Raw genomic sequence first — 27,928 nt, 5'->3', positions numbered from 1 at the left:
ATTGCAGTTCCATACTCAAGGCCATTGATCGCTTAGAAAACATACACACACACATCAGAAAACAGAAAACTTAATGGAATGTATGCCTCACTAAACTCAGCTGCCTATCAGAAATTACCCATACTAACACTCACCGTTGCAGACACACCCCTCACTTTTTTGGTAGATTCAGGAGCAACAGTCTGTTATACGACACACAGAGTTTAAAACAACACCTAAATTGAGCGACAGATGTGCAAAAACTATCGGGGCCTCGGGTACCTCTGTGACAGAACGATACACTGTCCCACTGAGATGTGTAGACGAGCTGAAGGGCAGTTTTAAACATTCTTTTCTTTTGTCGAAATTATGTCCGGCGAGAGACCTTATGTGTGTTTTAGGCATAAACATAAACTCAGGGCCAGAAGGCCTCACCAATGTTCTATGTATGTTATTGCTACTGGATGCTTGAATTTCCTTCGGGATCAATAAAGTATCTATCTATCTATCTATCTAGACATTGGTTCACTAAAACTTCTTCTCACTTTACTCCAAAATGTTTGCAAAAGATGCGTGATCTGTAGGGGGGTAACAATTCATGCGAGATTCCTAGTCCTACTGATTCAACCAAATCGATCTGCTAAAATAAATAAATAAATAGAATGAATCTTTTTGGCTTCACCAATAATCGATATAAATGCGTTAAATCTTATGAATCTTGATTCTTAATTATGATTAATGTTTTAAGACGTTTAAGACACTCTCTCCCCTGCCAGCATGTAATCTATTGAAAAATGTTAAAAAAAAATAACTGAGCAATGTTTAATTACATTTTTGTATTCAGCATAAAATATTATGCAGGACTACTTTTTTATTAATTAAACAACATGGGCAGAGGCATCAGGGTCAAACAGAGCGCCCATCCCCCAGCAGTAAGACCACTTTGATAACCTACAAATGGATCATAGAACTAACACCAAGTGAGGGAAAGAAATTCTGCCTCATGATGGTCGATATATTTTCAAAATATGTCGAGGCTTTTCCCACTTCCAAACAAGACGCGTCGGCAGTGGCAAAAGCCTTACTATCACAGATACTTCCCAGATGGAGAGAGCCCTCACGAAATGTTGCCGCATTGTGCACACCTGACCTCTGTTCTCTCTGATATTCACAAACAGGTGAAAGACGCACTGCCGGCACCCACCACGCAAAGCGGCACAACCTGGAGCCAGGTGACTGGGTCGTGGTCCGAGATCTGAGAAGGAAATCTTGGCGATCACGAAGGTGGAACGGGCCATACCAGGTGCTGCTCGTCACAGAAACCGCAGTAAGGATCGCAGAGAGCGCCACCTGGATCCACGCTAGCCATTGCAAAAGGATCCCAGAGCCATCAGCCAACGCCCCTGCGCAGGACGATCAGAGAGAGCCAGATGGCATCGACCTTCAGCAGCTCGCCACTCCAGAACGGGGGGGGGGGACGTCAGCTGCACCTGCTGACTACACATCTCCTCCTGCTTCTCCTGCTGCAGATCGAGCCCTACTTCGGCCTCGCAGACCTAAACCGACCAGAACTACCCACAGTGGACGTCGCTCCGGTCACCTGGCTGGAACAGAACGCCTGGTACCGAGCCGTCGCTCTGGCCGCCAGATTGGTGACCAATGAGAGTTGTTATGTCTGCGCCCAACTTCCCAATGGCGTGGGCACGGCGCTGCCTGCAGCACCCTGGCCGCTGAACATCTCTGAAACCATGGGGGTCATGGTGGCCTCCACTAAGCCTGTGGAAACGACAGATCGAATCATCACAAACCTCTCTCCTTGGTTGGAGGTTTTGAGCATCAGCGCTGTCAACTACAAGGGATTGGCATTGAGACCAGGCTGGTGCGGGTCTTGTCTCGCCAGACTTTTGCCTTCTGTTGCCATTGTGCCGAGCCTGGAATATTTTCACACTCATTACAGTCATTACTACAGACCGCACAGGGCCAGACGCACGACAACACGTGTCTCACAAACCGAGAAGGGGCTCTCAGGAGTCCTCCCCTGGTGGGGGGCAGTCAACAATGCACATAAGATTGATGAAATATCCCTGGAGCCCTGGAAAATCTGACTGAACTCACAGCTGCCGGCTTTGCAGCATTGTCCCCTGTTGTCCAGGGCATCAGAAATGTGGCTCTGCAAAATAAAGTCGCCCTCGACTCGACCTTAGCCTCACAGGGAGGCATGTGCCATGTCATAGGGACAAAATGCTGTACCTTCGTGCCTGCAATAGGTGACAATATGACCCACGTTGTTGCCCACCTGAACGAACTGTTACACAGGGAGAAAAGCAAAGACTCTGAGGCTTTTGAGGGCTGGGACCTTTGCTCCTGGCTCACAGAGGGGGGGTGGAAAGCCACCGCTGTCAGATTCCTATCACCTGTGTTGATGGTTATGGTTGTAATGTTGCTGGTCGTTTGTTGTGTACTGCCCTGCTGCCAAGCTCTCGTGGTTTCGGCGGTGAGCTCTGCCGCGGGACAGTACCCGAGAATCACCATGGTTCCAGATGAAGATCTGTGGGTACCGCCCTTTTTGGATTCAGATAGTGAGTCAATCTGATATGTTAACTCACACATAGATGTTAGAAGGTGATTACACTACAACTTCATGCTTAACAATAAAATCCTCACCCTTTTGTGTGAACCTTAAAATGTAATTGTGTGCGAATTGTCTCACTCAGGGACCGCCTATCTACCTGTCCGAACTTAGTTCCTTTACCTTCTACAGCTCAACCAGTCCGCTACAAAGGGGGAGGGTGGTTTAGAAGCCCTTCGTCTTAACCCAGTGAAGAATGGCAAACGACTTTGTCAAGGGGCTGTAGATTTTAGAAAGCAGCTGAGCTACGATGGTAGATTATGGGGCCCTGAGGTAGAAATTTGTTCAGATACATGTATGTTATATCCTCACCTCACCTGCTAATCATATTTTGTGCATCTTTTCCCCTGTAAGGTGAAGGTTTCAAAGCACCAGGTAACTACACATGACCTGTATGTTTGAGGGAAAGGTGGTCTGTATCAGAAAGAGAAAGGAGGGTTGAAGGATTTCTTTTTTTAATTATCCATCTTATCCATCCGGATCTTGAAGCGAGAGAATCTGACGTTGTAGATGTTGTCCTCTGGTGAACACAGGTAGTCTGCCACACATTCACATTTGAAGAGAAACACTGGAAACGTCACTGGGGTGTACATTATGTGACCGTGTGTTGGTGTGAACCGACGGTCCCGATGCTGAACATGACATCATGAATGACATCACACACTCGGGATGTCAACAGTTAAGCAGTTTCCCAAGCCGGTCAATGAATTAATTCATTAATCTTCATTTCCATAAGACTGAGTTCAGCTTCCTGTTCCATTATAGACGCCCCCTGGTGGCGTCTGCTGGTCTACAACACATCACATCCATACATCATGGATTTATGACCGTGTTGATAATCATACCATCAGGATTTCTAAATACCTTGGTATATACCACCTAGCTGTAACTCTGTCCCACCCCTGTCTCCCTAGCATCACATGGCATACTCCCAACTCTGAACAATGTTTTCACACGGCAATATTTTCATGAAAATACTTAACCACTGCAACATATAGATGTATTGAAGTGTTCGTCCTCTCTGCTCTTTCTATTTCAGATGATGATTCATCTGTTCTGAGGAACAGGAAGTGCTTTAAAATGCTGACTCACCTTCAGTATAACTGTTCATCCATAAGACATGTTGTGGGGTCACAGGTTCACCAGGTCTCCATTCAGTGACCACCTCCCCTTCTGCCGCTTTGCCCAACACTGCTCCCCTGAAAGAAACCCATTCCAGTGGCCCATCCCTCCATCGATCCCCATCTCTTCATCTTCCTCGTTGCTTTCCCCGTTCTGTGATTGGCTCACGTCACCATGTGCGATCGTGGCGTCCTCCTGGTTCTCCATTTGCTGTGCAAACTCCTGCTTTCTTCTTTTGAGTAAATGTTCTGATTGAATCAGGCTCAATTTGTTCAAAGTGCCGATGCAAAGTGTGCAATTAGGGACCTGAGTCACTCCCTAATTAAATCTGGACACAGACTATGACAAGACTGTGAGCAATTACTCTGCACGAGACAGAAAAAACATGTATTTGTTAATGTATACCTCTTTAGACTGACTTGTACGCCCATTGCAGAGATAGCTTGAAGTCATTGATTGTTGGATTTTTAAGGCTATTCATGAGGTGGTGCACCGGGGGCAAATACTGATCCAAAGGTTCCAGGATATTTATTTATTTACAGGACAGTGCACATTAATCAACATTATAGTTTCCAACTTAAAGGTTGAGTAGGTGATTCTATTCAGAAGCGCTTTCTGTTATATTACTTGAAATCCTCGTAACATACCGATGAATACATTAAATACTCTGACATAAAAACATTTTGTTAAATGTCATCTGTGTCTGTGGCAGGACTGTAAAACCACCGTTCAATCAAAAACGCCGGTCCGGAGAAAATAATTGGATGTTCTGCCTGTCTGTCAATGTTTACTTCCTGATTGTAATCTGCTGATCCCGAGCACTCGTTTGGCGTTCTGGGGGCGGAGCTTTGAACAGAGGTCAACGAAGGGGACAGGTGTGTGTGTGTGTGTCTACTCTTGGATTCAACTAAAACACAACCATAACAAGACACATCTGATATAAACACTGAGAGGAACATGTTATTGCACCAGCAATACTTTTAATTCAAATACTAAGTACATTGCTCTAATAACATACTTTTACGTTTTGAATGCAGGACTTTTATCTGTAGTAAAGTATTTTACAGTGCAGATCATTAGTAGTTTTACTGAAAAGAGGATTTGAATACTGCTTTAAGGACAGAATATCTGCTCTAAACAGCCGGAATTCACCACAGACAGTCTCTGGTTCCTCCACATAGTCTGGTCTGGTCTCTGGACTAATGTGAGCTACTATCTAGACCTCTGGGGGACCACAGACAGTCTCTGGTTCCTCCACATAGTCTGGTCTGGTCTCTGGACTAATGTGAGCTACTATCTAGACCTCTGGGGGACCACAGACAGTCTCTGGTTCCTCCACATAGTCTGGTCTGGTCTCTGGACTAATGTGAGCTACTATCTAGACCTCTGGGGGACCACAGACAGTCTCTGGTTCCTCCACATAGTCTGGTCTGGTCTCTGGACTAATGTGAGCTACTATCTAGACCTCTGGGGGACCACAGACAGTCTCTGGTTCCTCCACATAGTCTGGTCTGGTCTCTGGACTAATGTGAGCTACTATCTAGACCTCTGGGGGAGCACAGACACAGGAGACAACATTTCTGATTCAGCAACGTCAGGACAACAGGAGAATCTCAATGCAGATTGGAGCAGATTCCTCACTCAAGTTGAAATATTTCAACGATGAAAATATGCGCTTTATTTGCCTCATTTGCTTCATGTCATTCGTGTCTATTCATGTCTTTCACTGAACGCAGCATTAGTCTCCTCTTCCCACTGTACAAAGTTCTATTCCATCTGTCCGTTTTTCCTTCCATCTGGCATCAGATCCAAATCCTCCTCTTCCTCTTCCTCTTCCTCCAGTGTGCTGTCCGTCATTTGGCCCCAGAGGGGTGCCAGTCTCCCGTCAGCTGTCACACCCATTGGCTGGATGATCTGGTCTCTAGGTAACGGACAGGAAGAGAGAGTAGTACCAGTGACGTTGTTAGGCCTATTTTAGAGGGCTGGAGTTCAGAACCAAATTGTTTCCAAGCCCCCCAAATGTATATATATATTAGTACTTTTTTGTTTTTTACTTTTGAATCCTCATTCTGCTGGAATAAATACATACAAAATACAGTTATTTGGATAAAGTTCATATTCATTTTGTCAGATTTCAATGTGACCTTTAAACCCAGTCTTGATTTATTCTACTGTATACTTTATGACAGAAACACACTCTGATTGAACCAATCTACAGGACAGTAACTGGTGTAATTAAAGTCCATTCTTTAGACCTGCAGCTTATCTAATGGAAAGAGGAATTAGATACGCTATCACTTTAAGAAACATTTACATCATCAGGTTCTAAGCATGCAGCTTTAATGAGTCTAAAAGTGAACATGACAGTAACTCTTGTTCAACACAAGAGAATGGAAGAAAACTGTTGCTTTTAACTTACCAACTGGACTTCTTCACCGGTTGTAATTTTAATACAGTACTAAAAACATGCTTCTCCTGGGGGCTAAGCCCCCCCTGTCTATAAATCCTAGTGCCGTCCCTGGGAAAGACTATATTTACACCTCACCGTGATAGTCTGTTGATCATGCTCATGAGGCGACAGGCCTCCTCCTCCTTCTCCTCCTCCGTCATGCCCTCCATCGGGTCAGGCTGATCCGCCTCCACGCGGCCAGTCACCAGGTTAATCCTGGCTTTAGCTTCCCGGTACTCCTCCGTGTCTGAGTCGGAGTTACTGGACTCAGAAGTGTACCGGTTGGCGCCTGAACTTCTTCTGCCGTTCAGCAGACCCTGAGCCGCAAGCAGCCCCGCCGCATTGCCGTAACCCGTGTACTTGACGAAGCGGCTGACTGTGAAGGGCCAGCAGACAGACATGTGACTGGAAGTCCTGCATCGGTCCACTGGTCTCAGTTATTTCATGTGTGTGATGGTGATTCCACTGTAATACTTTGATTACACAGTTCTAATACTGCTAGAACTTCCAACACACACACACACCGCACACAGATGAGCAGAGGTCAGACAGGTAAAGTGAAGGTAGCATAAGAATATCCAGTTAAAACACATACTCATTGTTCAACGTTACGTTTACAGGAAGTGATGATGTCACATAGCCGAGGTGCATTTCTTGGAGTAGTTCCTGGAGTGAGTGCTGCACCAGACTCCATTTAAAAAATAGTCTTTTATATGCTAGACCGCTGGTCAGCAAACGGTCATCCACCAGCTTTAAATACGACGTGTTTTCTTGTTAAATGAGTGCTGTGTGGTCAATCTGATTGATGCCGATGTGAAGAGTGGCTCATGTGGAATTAGAAAAGGGAAAAAATAATTATGAACAGAAACTGTTAAGTTTTAAATGAGAGAGCAGAGTTTGCTGGGTGGAAGCTGGTAGAAAACTAGTGTTTAATTCTTTTTTTTTTAAAGTAAAAGTAATAAAGTAATACGTCATTTCATGTTTACATAACTAGTTATCTAGTAGAGAAATCCACTGCAGTCATTTATAGAAACATGGTTGGTTTGCTAATTTTGGTTATGAATTCAGTATTGAACATTATCAAACGATACCCAGTCATAACTAAGACATATCTTGCACTGAAAAACTGAAGGAAATACTGTAGTTCCATGAGAGCGGTGGGTGTCCGTACCGTTCTCTTTGCAGAGCACAAAGAGCAGCTCAGCGGCACAGTGCTTCACATCCGTGTCCACGTGGGTCATCAGGCGGACAAGCTGGCCTCTCACGGTGGAGTCCTGCTCAGGCCGGACGGCCACGTCCCTCAGAGGAGGTAAGATCTGTAAAGGTTAGTATTATTATATTAGTATTGTCTCCAATGAAGCCTGGTCTCCTAAATATGACCGTCCCACACTACAGTACATCGTGAATTACAAGTTGCTCTTGATGCATCACATGACTTTCATGTCCATGGAAGTCCACAGAGGGTGGAGGCCTGGGTTATCAGTCATCATCAGTGATCATTAGTCATTATTAGTCATCATTAGTCATCATTAGTCATCATTAGCTGTTACTTCAGCAGACTGATTCCGTATAGACAGGGCCATAGCCAGGGTTTACAAGTGAGTGGGGTCCAGATTCTTTTCTATTGATGGAGCTTATTTACTGCATTTCTGGACGAGCAACATTCATACCAACATGACACCTACAAACACAACCAAAGCTACACACACACACACACACACACACACACACACACACACACACAGCTCTTTATATATTATATACATACAGAGGGGCCTGCTGGCAAAAATACTTTTATTAAAACTGCACAATAAGGCACAATTTACTTTCTGTTCTTAATAAATGCATGAAGCCAGTGTCCTGTCTGCTTCTTACATACATGCTTTTGTTGAGCATCAAACAGCTTAAACATTCTTCCACTCATCTCACAATGATTGTTAGCCTTTGGAAATCGTGAAAATGTATTCTGAGTGATCTCATTGATGACGTATTCACTTGAGAAATCATGACACACTTCTCTCCCCTACATGAAAGTACATAAGCTTACTTTGAATAATTAAAAGGTATCGAATCGACATCTGCAAATCTGACCCAGTATTGTTGGTATCCCATGAAGACCAAATTATGCAGTATCACTAGTGTCACCAACATGCTCACACACATTTATGATGACGTCGGCTGTAAAAGTTTCTTTAACCGAGGCCGAAATCCCTTTGGACACTGCTTTAGCGGAAGGCTGTGATTTCAACTTCAACTTCAACTTTACTTTATTTATAGAGCACTTTTCATACATAAACATGTAACACAAAGTGCTTTACACGCATCAAAAAGAAAAATAGAAAAAACAATTACAAATAAAACCACTCCCTCCCACCCTCCATACTACACACGCGCACACGCACGCACACACACACAAACATACACACACACCTGCACACTCTCACTACTGACAACAGGGAGACATGGCATGACACTGATGATTGAGGAAACGCTATCTTTGGGGCCATCCACACTGGGAGGAGTCGCAGGCTGTGCCACAGGGGGCACCAGTGCCCAGGCCCCCCGACCCCGACAGACAACAGTCAGCCGAGCCGAAGGGACCCAGGGACAGCGCCCCCAGCAGCAGCCCAGACACAGCTCCCAGTGTGGAAGGCCCCCCTGAGGAAACACTGGAGTTAAAGCTAAAAACTAAAAGCATAAGATAGGATTTTTAAAAAAAAACATGAAAAAATAAGTAAATAGAGTGACCAGCTTAAAAGGATAAAAAATATATAAGATAATAAAATAAAACAATAGCAATGATAAGTAAAATAACTACAATTATTTAAGATCAATATCATCTTAAAAACAAGATAGAAGCAAAAATATAAAATAAGATAGATAGTTCTGTAATAATTGGAGATTTAAAATACTCTTTTTGGGAAGACCATGAGCATTACAATAATCTAAATGACAAGAGATAAAAGCATGCATCAGCACCTCCGTACTGGCCTGAGAGAGAAACGGGCGGACTCTGGCTATGTTCTTAAGATGATACAAACCTATTTTCGTCATATTTTTGATATGCGGAATAAAATTCAGCTCAGAGTCAAAAATCACGCCCAGATTTTTTACTGACTGTGCTGGTTTAAGATCTTGTAGTTTTGGTAAAAGTTTCTCTCTCTGGCCTTCAGGACCTATAACTAAAACCTCAGTCTTGTCCTGGTTGAGCTGTAGGAAATTCTCTGCCATCCATGACTTAATGTCTAAAATACAGTTAAAAAGGGTGTCAATTGGCCCTTTGTCATCAGGAGACACGGCGATGTACAGTTGCGTATCGTCAGCATAACTATGGAAGCTGATGCCGTGCCTCCTGATGATGTCCCCAAGGGGCAGCATGTAAAGATTAAAAAGAAGTGGACCTAAAATTGACCCTTGGGGAACCCCACATCCAATTTCATGGGTTCCTGAGGAACATGTATCCATACTTACATAAAAGCATCGGTCTGTGAGATAAGAACAAAACCAGTTAAGAACAGTACCAGAGATGCCCACCAGGTGTCTGAGCCTATTTAATAAAATGTGATGGTCTACTGTATCAAAAGCTGCGCTTAGATCCAGTAGAACCAACACTGTGAGCTTTTTATTATCAAAATTCCACCTGATGTCGAATTTTTCCAGATGCTACAGCTGCAAGAGGAATGCTACAAGTGTTTGGTGTGCTTTTACAAAATTGAATTGAAAAAAATTACTACCTTGTGCTTTAAGTAGCGGCGTGTCTCCCGGTGTACCCGAGAACTCTCCGTCAGCAGATTGAGGACAGGTGTTAGTTTCTCCTTCAGCCTCTGACCCTGTAGGACAGCAGACCAGTCAGTGTCAGCCCACTGGACTGGACACAGCAAGACAGACAGCAAGGTCCCACTAAAGACAGGCTACATTACACACATTGTCTTTGTCCATTTTATAAGAACATTTTAGACATCAATAAAGTGTGTGACCCCTCCCACCCGGACATCAACTCTTTGAAACACTCCCCCCGGTAAGAGGTGAGGTCTGTCAAGACCAAAATCTCACGCCACAAAAACAGCGGCCCGGACCCCCACTGACACGGACACGTTTCATGTTTGTGAAACATTCTGGGAAATAAAGGCAACAAACAGTCGTTTACATGGTATTGATGGGAGTGGTGTAATATTATTACATGTTCTTATGCAGGCATGTCTTTTTAAATGTGTAATTACCGAGGAAATTAATCACTACAAATATGTACTCATGTCATGTTAGTTAAGTCTAGTTAATAATGGGGTAATTATTTCAATTAAAGGAATACTTCACCCATTTGCATGAAAGGGACAGTGTGTAACATTTTAAGTCATTTATTATTTTTTATATTATTAATTCATAAATAGGTCCTCATAAGTGTATAATAACCTTTGCCAGTAATCTGATTTCTCCTCGTAAACAAAGAATGTCTTCTCTGTGTTTCCATTGGACGGTAAGTCCTCCGGAGGCTTCCATGGCGTTCCTCCATGTTGAAGACTAGAACCTCCGAAACGTGATGTTGTTCAGAGCCAGCGTGAATGAAAGTAGATCACATCAGCGAGAGCGACTTCTACTGAGCTTTTCATCCCCCCGTGGTGGACGTCCCGGACACAACCTTTGACCTTTTACAGTCAGTGTTGTAGAGCAATATGAGCACTTTAGTCACATTCCTTTGTGTGTCTAGTTGTTAGCTGATGCTAAAGGCTACGACATCGTAATGGAAGGCTACCAGAAATAAACCAACATAAATGACTATCTTGCCGGAGGAGTAATGACTTCTACAGGCTCACACATGTTTGTTTGAAATATCAACCTCATCACCTGAAAGAATACTGGTCAAGTGGTGTTGGACGACATGTTGTCAGAGCTTCTTGGTTCATAACGGTTACAACAAAGAGTTACAACAAAGCAATGCACTAGAGAGCACTATTCATCTGAATGCAAAATACTATTTCACCACTAGATGGGAGTAATTCCTACACACTGTCTCTTTAAACTTTGTGTGTTAGAAACCCAGTGTATGTTTGAATGGTCGTGGATCATTCCCTAATTTCCCAGAGACGGAGATCTTCGTATTTCTATTCTGAAAAAGAGCCTCTGATGATGCAAATATCGTCATATTGCATCATCGGAGGCTCTTTGGTTAGAGGGGGTGAGACTACAACACTTGTCACGCCACGGTGAGGGGTGTCTCGTCATGGGTTTGTTGTCTTGTGAATTTCCAGTTTTATTTTGAAAAGTAACTCTCCTCTCGTTTCAGGTCACTTGCCCTTCCTCATGTGTCTCCGGTGTGACGTCTCCCCTGATCCCTGATTGTTGTCACCTGTTGCCCATTACCCTCATGTGTTAAATAGTCTGTGTCTCCCTTTGTCCTGTGTCCGAGTATATCGTTTGTTCTATATACCACGACTCCATGCCATCGCCCACAGTCCACGCCTTGAACCCTCTAAGTTTGTATTTCTTTGTTTTCTCGCTTTCCTCGTTAAGAGTGATTTTTCGTTGTAAATTCTGGTTAGATTTAGATAAGCCTGTTACTTTTGTTTATAGCCCCGTGCTGATCTCCGTTGGAGTGTTTGTTCCTTTTTTCCTCCGTTGTAATGCTTTTCCTTTTGTAAAGTTTATAGTTTATTCCCGCTTAGCGTAGCGTAGTTCCAATTGGGACGTCCGTGGCTATCTCTGCAACCCACAATATACTGGGTGTGGCCTGCGAAGATGTGCATTGTGGGAATTGTTGTTTTCCATCCACATGTGCCAAATGTCTGCCTTTTCTTGGTCAAGAAAGCACCAAATTCTAAATTCATTTGACTTTTCAACTACACATATGACCCAATTCCAATACACATTCATGTTTCCACCGGTGAGGTATGCCTTTCAGAGTGAAAGCGACTTGGGGCAGCTGTGGGGTAGAGCGAGTGTCTTCCTCTAATCGGAAGATCGGCATGTCAATCGTGACCTTAGGCAAGAAACTGAACCCCGAGTGACCTCCGAAGGCTGTGCCATCAGCGTGGGACTGTGCTTTGAGTGGTCCAAAGACTAGAAAGAATCTAGATCTAGGTGCTCTCTCTTTTCTTTAAAATAGTCATACCAATCATTTACTTCAGAACAAACTTGCCTTGTTCAGCCGTCTGTCCATAAACAGCAGCAGAGTGTGGACACAGTCCATGTTGACGCCGCCCCACCTGTGGGACGCCTGGTCCAGGCCGACAGACAGCAGGACGTCCAGACACGTCAGCGGCAGGGCTGACAGGACGTTTACTGTATGTCTGTGGAAAGCATAGAAGATCTGTGATTCTAGCTCATGTAGCTGACTTTGTGTCAGCTTTCACTCCCTTATATGAATTCTATGGACTCATTTAACTGCATTCCAGGTAGAGGTGTGTGATATATATCATCTAAGTTAAAGGCATCATAGTTGATTTTATTCAGAACACTTTCTGTTATATTGCTTGAAATCATCGTAACATACCGATAGATACATTAAATGCACTGACACAAAGTTAAACAAAGTCCTCTGTGGCGGGGGCAGGACTGTCAAAAGCACGTCCAATTATTTTCTCCGGTCTGGGCCGAATAAATTAAAGAAGGTTTCACAGATTTGTGGTCGAGCAGAACATCCGAGCTGTACCTCTCATTGACATCGGTTTAAAACGCTCTCATAATAGTTTGTGTTGGTCGGATTTCAGTGTTTTCGTATTGTATTATACATATAACTCAGTTTTAAAGTAAATAAGACCTGCTTTTTTAAATCATTTTTTATATTTATAAAACCATAACATCATTGAATATACTATTAACAAGGGTGAGCAAGTACAATACAAGCACATTTATGAGTGATGCAAAATTCCTCAAAATATGGAGATATTATAGGTTTGTCAATATCACACACCTAGTTCCAGGTCAGTCATGTCATTTGTTCATCATCTACTTTTTCTAATACTGTATATGTAGGAATGTTGAAAGCAGCAGTCTGACCCTTGGAGTTCATCCAACGTGTCTTTGCCATCACAGGACAGCAGCAGACAGTGTCTCAGCACGGCAGCTAGGTGGCGATATAGAGCAGCAGCCTCCTGAAAAGGACACATCAATACAGTTGAGTATTCAGTGAGACGTGACTGTATGTTCATATAATAAATATGCAAATGTAAATGAGGTTTTAATCCATCTCCAGCTCCTAATAAAATAAGTCATTATGGGAATAATCCTCCTGGATAGGGGTTGGACTCTATTCTTCTCTGGACTCACAAATCCCCGGTTGAGTGCCACTGTGTTGGAGTTTACCCCGTTGGATGAGAGGGTCACCTCCCTATGCCTTTGGGTAATGGGGGGGGGGGGGGGGGGGGGGGGGGCAATAGGGGACTCCATAGTTCTGCTGGGCGACTTCAACGTGCATGTGGGCAACAATAGAGATACCTGGAGCAGCGTGATTGGGAGGAACGACCTCCCTGATCTAAATTCGAGTGGTCGTTTATTACTGGACCTCTGTGGTAGTCATGGACTGTCCATAACAAAAACACTGCTCAAAATCTACCTGGGCATTTATGCAGAGGAACAAGTACAATGTTGTGGAATGGCCATCCCAGTCCCCAGACCAGAATATCATTGGAAATCTGTGGGATGATTTGAAGCGGGCTGTTGATGCTCGGCAACCACCAAACCTAACTGAACTGGAGATGTTTTATAAGGAGGAATGGTCCAATCTAAAATCCAGACACTCATTAGAGGCTATAGGAAGCATCTAGAGGCTGATATTTTTGCAAAAGGAGGCTCTACTAAATATTGATGTGATTTTTCTGTTGCCCAAATGTATGCACCTGTCTAATTTTGTTTTGATGCATATTGCACCTTTCCTGTTAATCCAATAAACCTCATTTCACTACTGAAATATTACTGTCCATCAATTATTTGATAGATCAAAATGAAATTGCTGATCCAAACACCCAATTATTTAAAAATGAAAATCATGGAAAATTGTCAGGGGTGCCCAAACTTTTTCATACGACTGAAATATAACAATATGACGCAAAGATAAAGTGAGCAATGTTACAGATAACATATGGTGTACACCTCATCCAGCTGAGAACCTGGTGTGATGGAGGCCAACCTCCATCCAATATGTAATCTCAGCCCACCTCGAGAGGAGTCTGATTCTAAGGTTTGAAGGCCTCACCTCGTCCGGCTTCTGCCTGTGGAGCACGTGAGCCATGTTGAAGAGCGTCTTGAGGATCTCAATGACCTGCTGGGACATCTCCTTGGAGATGGGAGGAGTTGTGCTGTCGCTAAGCACCTCATATCCATCACCCCACCTAACAGCCAGGCACTGCTCAAGGGCTCTGGTCAGCATGGACACTCCATGCTCCTGATAGGAAGAAATAAACCACTGAGCACTTAGGATGATGTAAATCATCAGCATCTGAGAAGAGAAGGTGTTTGTCATGCACAACACTGCAGATGCCTGCTTTTTGTTCAACAAGAACATCACTGTTGACTGTTTGACAGAATAAAAACTCATATTGAGGAGAAATAAATATAACTTTGTACAGATGAATGATGAGGCGATGATTTAATTACTCCGATGTTGTCCTTGTTTTATTGTGATCAAGAAATAATCACTAAACCAATCTTCAGGTCTGCATTCTTTAAAGAACAACTAAACCCCCCAAACTACTTTTTCATCTGAAACCAACATATATGTGTGTATTTATACATATATATATATATGTGTGTTGTTGATTGATTCCAGTCCAAATCTTGACATTTTAATTCTACATATTGAGTTATAAATATACATAGTGACTGCAGTCTACAGGTTGAAAGCTTTTTGAAAAGTGTTTGTTGTGATTTCCAGACTACTTCCACCAAAAACTCTGGTTTAGTTACTCTTGAAGAGTTGGCTTGATAATAATCTATGATCAATCTACTATTAAACATCTTTTTTAAGGTAAATATAAATTGTAAATGAATTGTTGAGGACCATGATGAAACCTTCAGGTCTTGTGAGAAGAAAAACAGCATCATCAGGGATTTTTAAGGATTTTTTTACTTGGGTTAAAGTTGCACTAACATTTTGGCATTCACCATCTTGAAATTTTAGCAACTAGTGAAGGAAGTGACATTACTGCTAACTGCACCTGCCAGAGATTGTCTTGTATCTGATGACTACCACATCAGACCTTGATACATTTTACCTATTGATCAAAATACAATCAGAAGAAGACAATACAAAATGAATAAAAAGGACCTTCCGTAGAGTTTAAATTTGAGGTTACCTGCTGTAGCTGCAGCCGGAGCTCAGGCCTCAGAGCTGTCAGTAAGAAGAGCAATCTCAGCTTGTAAAACTGGCCAGTGGACGGCACCCTGCTGCCGAACGCCTGCTTCAGACTCCCCCACAAACCCTGCAGAAGCCTTCCATGGGACAGGAACGACAAGGACAGCAGTCAGTCTGCAGCTGGTGAGCATCGTTCATATCACTGTGGTGCATAAAGACACCTAGATGTGAAGTTTGGTTTGAACTTGTCCTATTGGATGAAGTCCACTGGAACTCGAGAGATTTGGTGAAACTCCAGCAACTTCCCCATGGACATAAAAGGAGTTACCTAAAGCTATCTGAATGCTTTGTAGCCTCCACTCATCTAATAAGAAAGAGTGAAACGTTTTTTTTTTTTTGCGTCCAGGTGCCGGGGATTTTGCCAACCTGCATATAAAATAGAGCCAGCTATCAGAACTCTGTGTCATTTGCTGACATGGAGCTGCAAGAACAACTTGGCTTGGTATAACTTCACCAGTGCTTCAACATTTCTGAGCTTTAGTCCTGGACGGTGTCACCTGAGTGCGCTGGCCCTCTCCTGTGCCCTGGGACTGTTGTAGATGACGTTACACAAGACTTTAATGGCCTCCTTCTGACACACCTCCTCATCCTCCTCCTTCTCTTCCTCTTCACTGTTCTCCTCCCTGGCATCCTTCTTCCCACGGGCAAGCACCACATTACTTCCATCACCTCTCCACTTTTGACAGTGATGAATGGATCTGTTTGTGGCGACCGCACCATCCGCCTCAAAGGGAGCAGAGAGCACGGCATCGGCGGCATCGGCGGCGTCTGCAGCCTCCTTGCCGCTCCTCGCTGCTGTTCTGTGAGTGTGGCTGTGCGTTCTGGCCAGCTGCTCCTCAGAGACCTCCTCCTCCTGCTGTGGGCATGCCTGCAGTAAGCTGATGCCTCCCAGGTGTGCCAAGGTAAAAAGGGCACTATCAGTGGCCATGGGCCCGATGCCCTGCCGGTCCCGGGACAGGATACGCAGCGTGTGCAGGCTCACCTGTAACACCGGTGGCTGGAGCTGACTGCTGATGAAGCACAGCAGGGCCGTGGCCAGACGCTAAAGGAACATGAAGAACAGTCAACATTTGGAAGAGAAAATTTGTCAAATGAAAGAAAAAAAGGGAGGTGAAAAAACTGCGGGATGTACAATCAGCACATACATCCATAATGTATGCACACGTTTTTGTACATATTTTTATATATGGGAACAACTGGGGATGTGATCTAAAAGGATTCAAAAGTTTGTTTTGTTTCATCTCAACTTTAAGTGACCAGTCAATCAGACGACAGGAACAAACTCAGTGTAACGTTCAAAATGCCTTATTAGTAGCTGCATATATCTGTTCATCTACTGTTAAACACTAAACTGGTGATTAGTAACAACTGTGATGGAAATATTTATTGATGCCCGATGGCCATCGTGAGAATCAAGTTTTGAAGAGCACAACAGTTGAAATGAAAAATGAAATGAAAATGAAATGAACAGTGCAGCGCCAACCCCAATTCTCCCTACCGTTCTCCTGGCTAGGGCTTAAGAAGCCAGGGTATCTGGAGAACATTGCCACAGCATCTGTATTATGTCTAGGTTTAAGGTGAGAGACACGCTAGTGTCTTGTTTGTGACCTTGCCTCGCCTGGACAAGCAGACACTTAATGACTCAGATTAACTGTGAATCTATTCATAAAATGACATGTATTAATCTGACACTGAGGGAATCAGGTAGAGAGAAAATCCCCTTACAACAAGCAGTAGTCAGATCTAATGCACACACGTATACAGATACACAAACGCCTACCTGTCGAAGCAGAAGTTCAGGTTCATCGGAGTCGGAGTCAAGGTCAGAATCCGAGTTGGGAGCATTGTCCCTCACTTTGTTCTTCCTGAACTGATCAAGAAAAGGGGTTAGCACTAACATACACAGACACAGTTTGTAAGTTGAGCCTTGGTGTTCCATCTGGTCCTCATCACCAAAAGCAGGACAGGATGCAGAGGATCGATTTGACCATTTCAAGTCTTTTTACTATGTTTTGTAATGGAGGAAGATAGTCACATAGCATTGGTCATCACGCCCTTGTATCTCAACATAGTCTCACGGCAGGACATCGAACATCAATGTCATCTATTTGTTTCTTGTTGATTGGCAGGACTTCTTTTTCCTCCACCATCAGTAGTTTACGTCACTAGCTGTGGGTGTTACACTCACTTGGATGTGTTTCATTTGTGTGTCCACTGGAGTGGTTCAGGTCGTGCTTGGCTGATCGAACGTTCTATGTCAGCCTTGGGGAATCTGTATCCTCCTCTGCTCCTCTCCTGTGTGGGGTCCCACAGGGCTCAGTTCTTGGCCCTCTGCTCTTTTCTCTCTATTTGCTCCCGCTGGGTTCCATACTCAGGAAGCACGGAATTTCATTCCACTTTTATGCTGACGACAGTCAGATTTATGTGCCTCTTAAAAAGAAGGATGAACACTCTGTCGGACTGTTAATTGAGTGTCTCAATGACATTAAGGCCTGGATGGCGCTGAACTTTTTAAATTTCAATGACAAAAAGACAGAAGTAATGGTTTTTGGTGGCACCACTGGGACCCCCCTGTAGACCTGGGCTCCTTGGCCCAGTATATCAAACCAAGCATCACAAACCTAGCGGTTAAAGTGGACCCTGAGCTTAAATTTGACAGTCAGATTAAGGCAGTTGTTAAATCAAGTTTTTTCCATTTGCGACAGCTGGCCAAAATAAGCCAATTCTGTCAAGGCAGCACTTTGAGACGGTAATCCACGCCTTTGTTACCACTCAGCTGGATTACTGTAATGCACTGTATGTGGGGGTTAGTGGGTCCTCTATCGCCCGTCTCCAGAGAATGCAGCTGTACGTCTCTTAACTGACACATGTAAACATGAGCACATTTCCCCCCTTTTAGCTTCACTCCACTGGTTGCCTTTTCAGTTTAGGATCCATTTTAAAATTATTTTATTTCCTTTTAAATCCCTGAATGGTCTTGCACAGAAAAGCATGCGGAGGGAGGTACTCTGGAGATACCGCAAGTTTTTAAAGCCATGTGACATGTCGCAAAGGGAAGTTATCACCAGCATTTCTGACGTTTTTATCCCAGAATGCCTTGTTTTGCGAGGCAAATGCATGCGCATGCATGATTGGAAACGCGCCTAATGAATGGACTTGATATTTAGTCAGCGACCCGCATGCGGGCCGTTTTGCACTCGTTTCGCCTTATTCCGTTTAATCGCATATTATTTTAAATGCGTCTGTGTCATATTACACATCATTTGAAAGCTACGAGTCTCGCAAATCGAACAAAGTAAGCCGTTTTAGGCTCACGGAAAACACATCAAAAGCAAACACAGCATGTGTGCAAGGAGTGCACAGAAACAAGACCAGCGTTCCCTACCTTTCGAGCTGTCTGGAAGTCCAAAAGCAACATGTAGCATGCTAATCCTTATATCCAGAGAACGGTAAGAGTCCAACGAACAAAAGTAGCCACTTCGTTTAGTCCCACGAGCACGCTAACTCAGGTAGTCATCCATAACACGCCATGTGTTGACGTTGTGAGTTTCTGAACAAAATATTGTTTATAGCTAGTTATCGCTCTTCGATGACGGGCGAACAACAAAGCTTCGATTTCTGCGTACATCGGCTTCTTGGCGACAAAACAAGCCCCCTTCCACAATTCTGCGATCCGAATTGGCTGAACAATCCGTCCATCAAGAGAGCCAGCGCTTCACTGGCTCTCGGCTGACCAACCACGAGAATCCCCAGGCAGAGAGCCAATAGGCAGAGGAGTACATTTTTGACTGACAGGTCTTATAGCCAATGAGCTTACGATTCCAGCGGTATGTTACATGGGGGGAGGGGGCTTGAGGGTGAGAGTGCAGCAGCTCAGAAAGGTCAGACTGTGACCTGCAGATATGATAGTTATGCAGCATTACAGAAGGCTGTTATGTAAAAAAAAACATTAAAAAAATGTTGGTTTTATTAGTAGTAGTAGTAGAACTGGTGAAATAAACAAAAAAAAAGTAGAATTATATACCTAAAAATACCCATAATCTCATCTGGAACACTTGTTCCAGATGCAGCTCCGTCTGACATTGCCCTACAACACTGCACTTGCAAAGCTCATTTTTGGGTGTCTTTTTATCTACTTTCTACCATTTTTTGGTCAGGCTTGTGGCTGTGGCTTCATTCAACTTTTAGGCCTATATATAACAGCCACAGCTAACTTGTTTCATTCAAAAAGAAAAATAATTTAGGCGAGGCAAAAAAATTGCAATTTCCACTATGTTTGAGCTGCAGTAACTCAGTGTCAGTAACACTTAGAGTAAATCTGACACTTGCAGAAGAAAATTCAAAGGGTTATCTTTCAGGAATGCTCAGCTTTGTGCCTGTAGTCATAGGGGTTCAAAAACAGTAACCATTTTACTTTGGGTATGTCGTTTTCAGCCTTTTCTTCAAAAATAGGACAGCCAAGTAACAGGTTTTAAGGTATATGTCCACAGGCAGCGGTGTTTCCCCGCGTCCCATTCATTGTCTCTGTGAAAAGCCGTGCAATGCGCGTACGTGTCCACAGGGGCGATTTTAAACGCGAGTGGACGCGCCGCTTCCCAGTATTGCACGCTTGGTGGGCTGCCACTAGAGGATGATTGACAGGCGCTCTCCTTCAAACAATCACGTGTACAGTTCATGGCTGCACCTGATTGGACGATCGCTTTCACAGCTGTCCTGTCTGCTCCGGAGTTCACGCAGACCAACATGGCGGCTCGTTTGGAAACTCTCTTATTTTATGAAAATAGTTCACCGAAAGGTGTTTCTGAAAACATTTTAAGTAAGAAATAAGCTATGCCGTTGCTGAATCGTCTTTATTTTAGATCGACAAGATTCAGTTTAGAAGATTTTCGCGACCGTTCGCGAGCGTTCCCGAGGCGGCGAGTCGAGCCCGGCGCCTCTGATTAGCATAAAGTAGATTCAACTTCAACTTTATGCAAATGAGGAACGGCCAACTCGCGCGCCGTCTCTCGGCATTCGGCGCGACGCTACCAGAATGCATTGCACGGCTTTTCACATAGACAATGAATGGGACGCGGGGAAACACCGCTGCCTGTGGACACGTACCTTTACGCCAAGAGTAGACCAGGTTGGAGCTGGCGGGCTTTCGGCGAAGTCTCGGCGAGGCTTTTTGCCACGAAACTTCCGCTACGCCAAGCTGAATCTGTGACGCCTCCCCCTGCTGCGCCGCCACACCAAACTGCCAAATTGACCGTGCGCAAGGCTGCGCGGGTCGAAACTTGCATTACGCTAGCTCCGCCACCCTGCGCCACCCTGCACTGCGCCACGAAACTAGGGCCCATAGACTGTTTAGGAATGTGGGAGGAAGCTGGAGTACCCAATGTACATGCAATTCACACACAAATGGCCTTTTTTTGGTTTGACTTCTTCTCTTTGTGGGTTTTTTCTGTGTATCACCTGTGTTGTATTAGTCTCGTCAGCCTTGCTCTGCTCACTTTGCCCCCTCAGTTTGCAGGCTGCCCTCATGTCTGCCCTCATGTCTGCCCTCATGTCTGCCCTCATGTCTGGATCTTGTTGTCCCATGAGTTACTTGTGAATATGTGCGTTTTTCTGTGTCAGTGTCCGGTTCTCCTTCTTAGTCCGTTAACATGGGCAAATCCCTTTTATTTGATCTTTTCTCACTTGAGCCAGAAGTTGTTCTGGTCGTCCATCCATGTGTGTATTTGCATAAAAGCTGCTCTCCTTTATCCTCGCTCCTCAACCCTGAGGAATAAGAACTTTGAGACACCTTCAAATGGCCATGTTGAAGGATTGAGGAAATATATGTTGCATATATGATACTTGGGATGAAGTGAAGGAATCATGGATCAATTGAAAAGACTTGGGTCTATGTTCCTTCTTCTGTATCTGTTCTTGTGTTTGCCATCCCGCCTGAGTGGTCTGCTCCATCACTTTTTGTTTCCTGTGGATTTTTGTTTATCCCAGCGATCCTTATATTTACCTGCCCTCCTCCTTTCTGTATCTGGTTCCTCTTTTGTAACGTGACCTACCAAGAACACAGCCGGCAGCTTCTAAGCCAGGTCCTTCTTACCGTGAGCTGACAGTGATGTCACCACCATGTTGCCATCTTGTTCATGTGAATAGAGAATTCCAATGGATAGAACTTCACAACACACTTATTTCACTCATGTGATATCTCACCATTTCATCTCATTTATGCACCTGAGTCATTTACAAGATCACTACTATGACCGGCTTTCATTGTCATAGTCCCAGAACCTACAGGGCTGGTTAGTTAGTGCAGCTTATGGATATCTGCAGGGTGAAGGTTAAACAGGTGAACATGCTGAGTCATGAAGTATGCAAGCTTTGGAACAGACGTGATGACACATTCAGATGCACACACAGGGAGTGAACGAAGCGTTCTAAGCACTCCTACAGATTACTGTAATACAGACTAACAGTCAGCTCATCTCTCTCTAGATAGATTTACCTCTTCCAGTTGTTGTTGCTGCAATCAGTTTGTCCGTGGACAGAGAGAAAGTGAAAAAGCAGTCATAAGATCCAAGCGTTGATGAATATCTAGATGGAGGAGGAAGTTCAACCAGACACCTCACAAGCACCATTAAATGACACAATGTGTAACATTTTCACATAATGTAATGTTTTCTGTGTTTTCACTGACGTCCAGATAACGAGTAACTAAAACCCCCAAATCACTTTGTTTCAGCTGAAAGGAATGTATGTGTGTATTTATAGTGGTGTTGATTGATTCAGGTCCTAATCTGGACATTTAAGTGCAAAGTATTTGAAATCGACATATTGTGTTATAAACATGATGACTGCCCTCTACTGGACATATGGAGGCAGCTTTCATCACCATCTAACTCAGAGGTCAGTAACTTTTTCAGCTCCCATAACCCCCAATATCCCCGGAGGTCACTGAAACATAAGAATGTGTACGTACAGGATGAACACACACTAGGCGTATTCAAACATGGGCATAATGACTACACAAAAGAACAGAACAGCCTGACAACCATGATATGATTTTACATAAATGGTTTACTATCAGATAAAAGCAGAATATCTCAGTCAACGTCATCTCCATGGAACTTAGGAGTGAACATTGTGGCTGTCATGTGCAAACTTCATTTTGACACAATACTTTAAATTCTATGTTACCAGAAACTCGTCTCAGTACCCCCTGGGGGTCCTGACCCCCACTTTGGGAACCCCTGATCTAACTAACTTATTTAAGGACACATCTGCAAAATGGAACACAATACAAGCTTGAAAGAGATTCATGGATATGGGATGCAGATGGTGTCAATCAAAGCAAGGTATCTTGCCATTAAATAGGTGTGAATTCTACTTCAAGCTGGAAAAGTGAAACAGCAAGCTCAGTGTGTGAGGGTTTCAATATTCAATTCAAGAAGAGTGCATAGTAAAGATATGTAAAGGATGATGGGAGACATGAGGCCGGGGTGGCTAACAATCAAATGTAAATGTGTACTGACCTTTTTTCTTTCCTGCATCTCAGTGTTGAAGAAGAAGCACTTGTCATACTGCAGGAAGTAGAAGAATGCAGGGGGTTAGGAAGATGGAGGGATAACACAATGAGTTTGTACAACAGCAACAGTAGGATACACCAAAGCATGTTTGTTATGCAGACAGACGTCAGCACAGGGAGGAGCGACAGTTCAACCTGTCTCACTCACAAGGCCTTAAATCATCAGTCGGATCAGGACTCCTTGGCATGGGACACCAACGCTCAGAGCAACAGATGTAGCATGAAGAGAGAGATAGTCCACACAGGGACGGAGGGAGGGGGGGAGGTGTACAGGTCAAAGAAACCCAGGAGACTTTCTGAAATCCTGGCAGGTCAGTGTTTCGTTCCATGAACTGTAGCCCCGTCCCTTAAAGCATCCCCTGCTTTCTGGTCTGTTGGACTCTAAATGGACCTGTCAATCAGCAGGTAAGCCCCGCCCCCTAAAGCCCCCTGCTTTCTGGTCTGTTGGACTCTAAATGGACCTGTCAATCAGCAGGTAAGCCCCGCCCCCTAAAGCATCCCATGCTTTCTGGTGTGTTGGACTCTAAATGGACCATAATGTACTAAATGAACATCATGCTGGATTGAAGAAGACTTGAAACTAGAGATTGAGACCATAAACTCATGTTTACAATGTTGACTGAGATAATAAGAGAGAAATAGGGCCATTTTCTCATAGACTTCTATACAATCAGAGAGGAGTCGCCCCCTGGTGGCCAGTAGAAAGAATGACATTTAATGCACTTCAGTGTTGGCTTCACTCACTATCAACAAAAAGTATCAACATGTGCAGGTGAAGAGAAACACGTCCTGTCACGTCTATCATTGATCTGTTATTGATCCATCATTGATTCATCACTGAGCTAGGATTGGCTCATTTCATTGAATCAGAGTTATTGACTATTTAACTGTGTCCATATTCAGCGTCCATCCTTCTGAGGAAGGCCAGGTCCTTTGAAGACCTCAAAGGCTGAACTGAGCGGTCTCTGAAGGGACATGGTCTGGTCTACAGAGGATTTCCTGGTTGCGTCACCTTTGCTGCTACCGTCGTCTAGCAACCAGCTGTGGTAGATCATATTGATACTTTTTATTAGATATTGTGATGGAGGATATGCTTCGTGATATATTTCAGACTGAGAGAGTTTGTTCTGCTGCATTTCCTGCTGCTGATCCGTATCTCGGCTCTCATCGACGCCTTGTTGATTAAAACCCAGTTGTCACAATGGATCTTGGGAAACGTTGGGCATGAAGGATCCATCTGTTGGATCCTCTAAATCAGGAAAACAAGGCTGCATTTATGGGTTGTGTTTGAAGGAGTCTTTGAGACCTTCCTTTGTCACCTGACTCCACATCAGCCCAATAGCAAAAGGCAATTGCAATAGCCAGTTTCAAACATTAGAGGGCAGTCACTACTAATATTTATAACATTATAATATTTGCACTTGAATGTCAAAATTAGGACCTGAATGCACAGATACATTGGTTTTCAGCTGAAAACAGTGTTTTTGGGGAGTTGAATTACTATTGAAAGTATTTGTATCTATTTTGTTCATGTCTGGTTTAAATGTATTTGTTTTAATATTATGTAGTTTAAGCTTCGCTTAATTTCAAGTCCACAGAAACTAGAGCAAAGGCCTGTGCTGTGCTGTGATGCTACACTGAATAGGGAAAATGAGCCAAAACCTCATGATTTGCATACGAGACTTACCGTGTGTAAAATGAATCGGTTCCCAACAGATCACAGCTGAGAGCTGAGAACAACTGCTGACCTGCTATCATGTGGCTCCTTTGTGTCGTTGGGCCTATGTAAGGGGGGGCTGGGGCTACCCTAAATTGTTCTCAAGCCCCCACAAATAATACATTTTTTTTTTTTTGTCTTTATTATGAGAACACCGGTAATCTCATAGTGATGAAAGGGGATACATATAGTTTTAGGGTTAAATCATCATAGTCTGTAGAAAGAATCTACTTTAGAAAGAAGTATTTCTGTAACTGGCAATAGCCAGTTTCAAACATTAGAGTGCAGTCACTACTACTATTTATAACATTATAATATTTGCACTTGAATGTCAAAATTAGGACCTGAATGCACAGATACATTGGTTTTCAGCTGAAAACAGTGTTTTTGGGGAGTTGAATTACTATTGAAAGTATTTGTATCTATTTTGTTCATGTCTGGTTTAAATGTATTTGTTTTAATATTATGTAGTTTAAGCTTCGCCAATAATGTAACACTGACTTATTTGAATGTTGAGGTAGGAGCAGTGGGTGTGTCCACGTCGGTAGAGGGAGAGAAGAAATGTACTTTTAGCAGGGGACACCACAGACAACAGACAGCAGCCAACAGACAACAGACAGCAGCCAACAGCCCACAGACAGCAGCCAACAGCCAACAGACAGCAGACAACAGCCCACAGACAGCAGCCAACAGCCCACAGACAACAGCCCACAGATAGCAGACAACAGCCAACAGACAGCAGACAACAGCCCACAGACAACAGACAACAGTCCACAGACAAAAGACAACAGCCCACAGACAGCAGCCAACAGCCCACAGACAACAGACAACAGCCCACAGACAGCAGACCAGAGCCCACAGTGGTGTAAACATCCTTTGTCATTTTGCCAGTAATGTCCTTCTACATAGCACATGGACATCAACATGTTGCTATACAATGCATTATTACATTTATTAATGGGAATGTTTTATATGACTAATGCTCCTGCATACCGTTTCCATGGCTACACAAAATACTATTTCTAGTTATAGACTGATGCAGTCGTCATAGCAACAATCAATGACCTGGGTGTTGTAGCTGTCCAGTAGGATCTGGGCAGAGTCCTGGTCTCCTTGGACGATGCTCTCAATGATCCTCTCCACATCTATCATTATTACACCTAGATCCACACCCTGGGTATATGAAGGATCAATGTTATACAAATGCAATATTACAATCAAATATCATATTCACCAGAACTAGAAAAATAATCTAGAATGAATTGAAAAGTTGGCCAGGAAAAGCAACACAACTACAAGACATTTACTTCTTCTGTCCACTGAAACAAATATAGATGTACTTGAATAAAAACTTCATCAAATTAATTTAATTTATCCACATGATGACAACCATAGTTGGTGATGAAATCCAAGCATTACTACAGCAGCACTGTGCAGTGACCCTGAAGTCCAGCACTCACCTGTTGGTGTTGTGAAGCTTCTGACAACTTCTCCTTCTATTCTCTGATGAAACAATGGCTGTGTAATCCACACCTTCCCTCCCTCCTTCACTCTCTAAGCCCTGGATTTACTCTGGCCACCTGCCTCCCGGACAGGCTGGAGTCTCCACTCGCACACAGGAAATACCGAAATCCAAAGATAATATGATGTGAAATGTGCACAAGCACTTACCGATCTATAGGTTAATTAAGGAGCTGGTCTCCAACGACACGTTGGAGATAGATCCATCTAAATGTGGACGACTACTGTTAATATTACACTACCAGTCTTTGTGTGTGTGCCGTGTGAATCTGTCATCTTCTGTTCCTCGACCCTTCGCCTGGCCCCGACATACCTGCTCCCTGTACGAGTACTCCCCTGGTTCCCGATCCTCTGCGTCCTCCAGAACACCTCCCGCCTTTCCCGGTACCTTTGAACACTATTGAACTTTGGTGTTCATTGTAACCATTATGAACTTCAGCTCCCTCAGTCGGAGTTGGGGGGGCTGAGTTGGGTCCCAACTTCCAAGGGTGGACTGGCCATCTGGCACACATTATCTTGACTAGCCTATCATCACATCCCATTGGATTATACAATTGTCATTCACCCATGGGCTATCAATCACTCAATTACTGGCTGGGCTGGTGACACTCGAATCGGCAAAGCTATTGAGACGGGTCAGATGGATAAGCGACCACCGATGCACCGTCCCATTAGCGCTGAGAAGCAGTGAATGACATCCTCAGACCGGGCCTGACCCTCGCGCACTCCTCCTGCTTCGGTGGTGTCCATCTAAATAGGAGTGGGCCAGTCCACTCCTGCTCCCGTCTGGAGAAAGAACTGATCTGCCTGCTGCTAAATACATTCAAGGTGATAACCAACTGTTTCCGCGACTGTGTATGCTGCATCTGGGTCCAATACACACCTGGTCCAATAAACTTGTCTTTACTGAGATAATACTTCAGCTGAGAAGTTAGTCCCTCATTGTCCTCCATGCAATCAGACTTCTTTTTGTAGCCAGAGGAGTCGCCCCCTAGTGGCCAGCAGAATGAATGCAAGTTGAAAGCGTTCCAGCTCTGCTTGCTGCCTGTAACCAGGGGCAGAACTACCCAGTGTCAGAGGTATATGCAGCAACAATTTTGGCCTTAAAGAAGTGTGCCAGACATCATCATCTACAGGCTTTAAATAATAAAGGTTTATTTTAAGTATATCAGCCAGTGTAGGCTTAACATATTATATTATAAATAGTTTTAACTTTTTTTTTTACCATCCCTTTGGTGCCCCCCCTGGTGCGACTCCCCTATGCGCCACATATAGTACTGTACGAGCCAGCCCCTAAATGAGTAAATCATAAAAATGTAATGCTTCGAGCTTTCTCACAAAGCACAGCATTATCACCACATAGTTAGAAGTCACACTGATTCACCAGATATGTTTTCATGCTTTAATTTCAAGTCCACAGAAACTAGAGCAAAGGCCTGTGATGCTACACTGAATAGGGAAAATGAGCCAAAACCTCATAATTTGCATACGAGACTTTCCGTGTGTGTAAAATGAATCTGTTCCCAACAGATCACAGCTGAGAGCTGAGAACAACTGCTGACCTGCTATCATGTGGCTCCTTTGTGTCGTTAGGC

The 27,928-nt window shown here is 43.8% G+C and overlaps 1 protein-coding gene across 3 annotated transcripts; it reads right to left on the bottom strand.

The window, feature by feature from the left end:
• Positions 1-4,636: 4,636 nt before the first annotated feature.
• On the bottom strand, positions 4,637-26,425 carry LOC311031173 (chaperone Ric-8A-like). Of its 3 annotated transcripts, none has more exons than XM_084037320.1 (14): positions 26,273-26,423; positions 25,878-25,985; positions 23,043-23,090; positions 22,016-22,033; positions 17,306-17,390; positions 16,023-16,567; positions 15,467-15,602; positions 14,368-14,556; positions 13,173-13,267; positions 12,313-12,463; positions 9,914-10,009; positions 7,351-7,495; positions 6,276-6,555; positions 4,637-5,651 (listed from the first exon to the last, which is right to left on the bottom strand). In XM_084037320.1, the coding sequence occupies exons 2-14, from the start codon at positions 25,955-25,957 to the stop codon at positions 5,498-5,500; spliced, it is 2,022 nt and encodes a 673-aa protein (XP_083893446.1). In that variant the 5' UTR covers positions 25,958-25,985; positions 26,273-26,423; the 3' UTR covers positions 4,637-5,497. The 3 variants fall into 3 exon arrangements, 2 of the variants coding, with proteins under 2 accessions (XP_083893446.1, XP_083893445.1); XM_084037319.1 differs by having other exon boundaries at positions 4,638-5,651; positions 17,306-17,395; XR_014599048.1 differs by lacking the exon at positions 4,637-5,651 and having other exon boundaries at positions 6,416-6,555; positions 6,775-7,495; positions 17,306-17,395; positions 26,273-26,425.
• Positions 26,426-27,928: the final 1,503 nt, after the last annotated feature.

This window comes from Eutrigla gurnardus, assembly GCF_963514095.1.
Source record: "Eutrigla gurnardus genome assembly, chromosome: 20".
Taxonomy (NCBI): Eukaryota; Metazoa; Chordata; class Actinopteri; order Perciformes; family Triglidae; genus Eutrigla; species Eutrigla gurnardus.
Note: the sequence above shows the minus strand (reverse complement) of the source record. Positions and strands in the feature narration are given on the sequence as shown.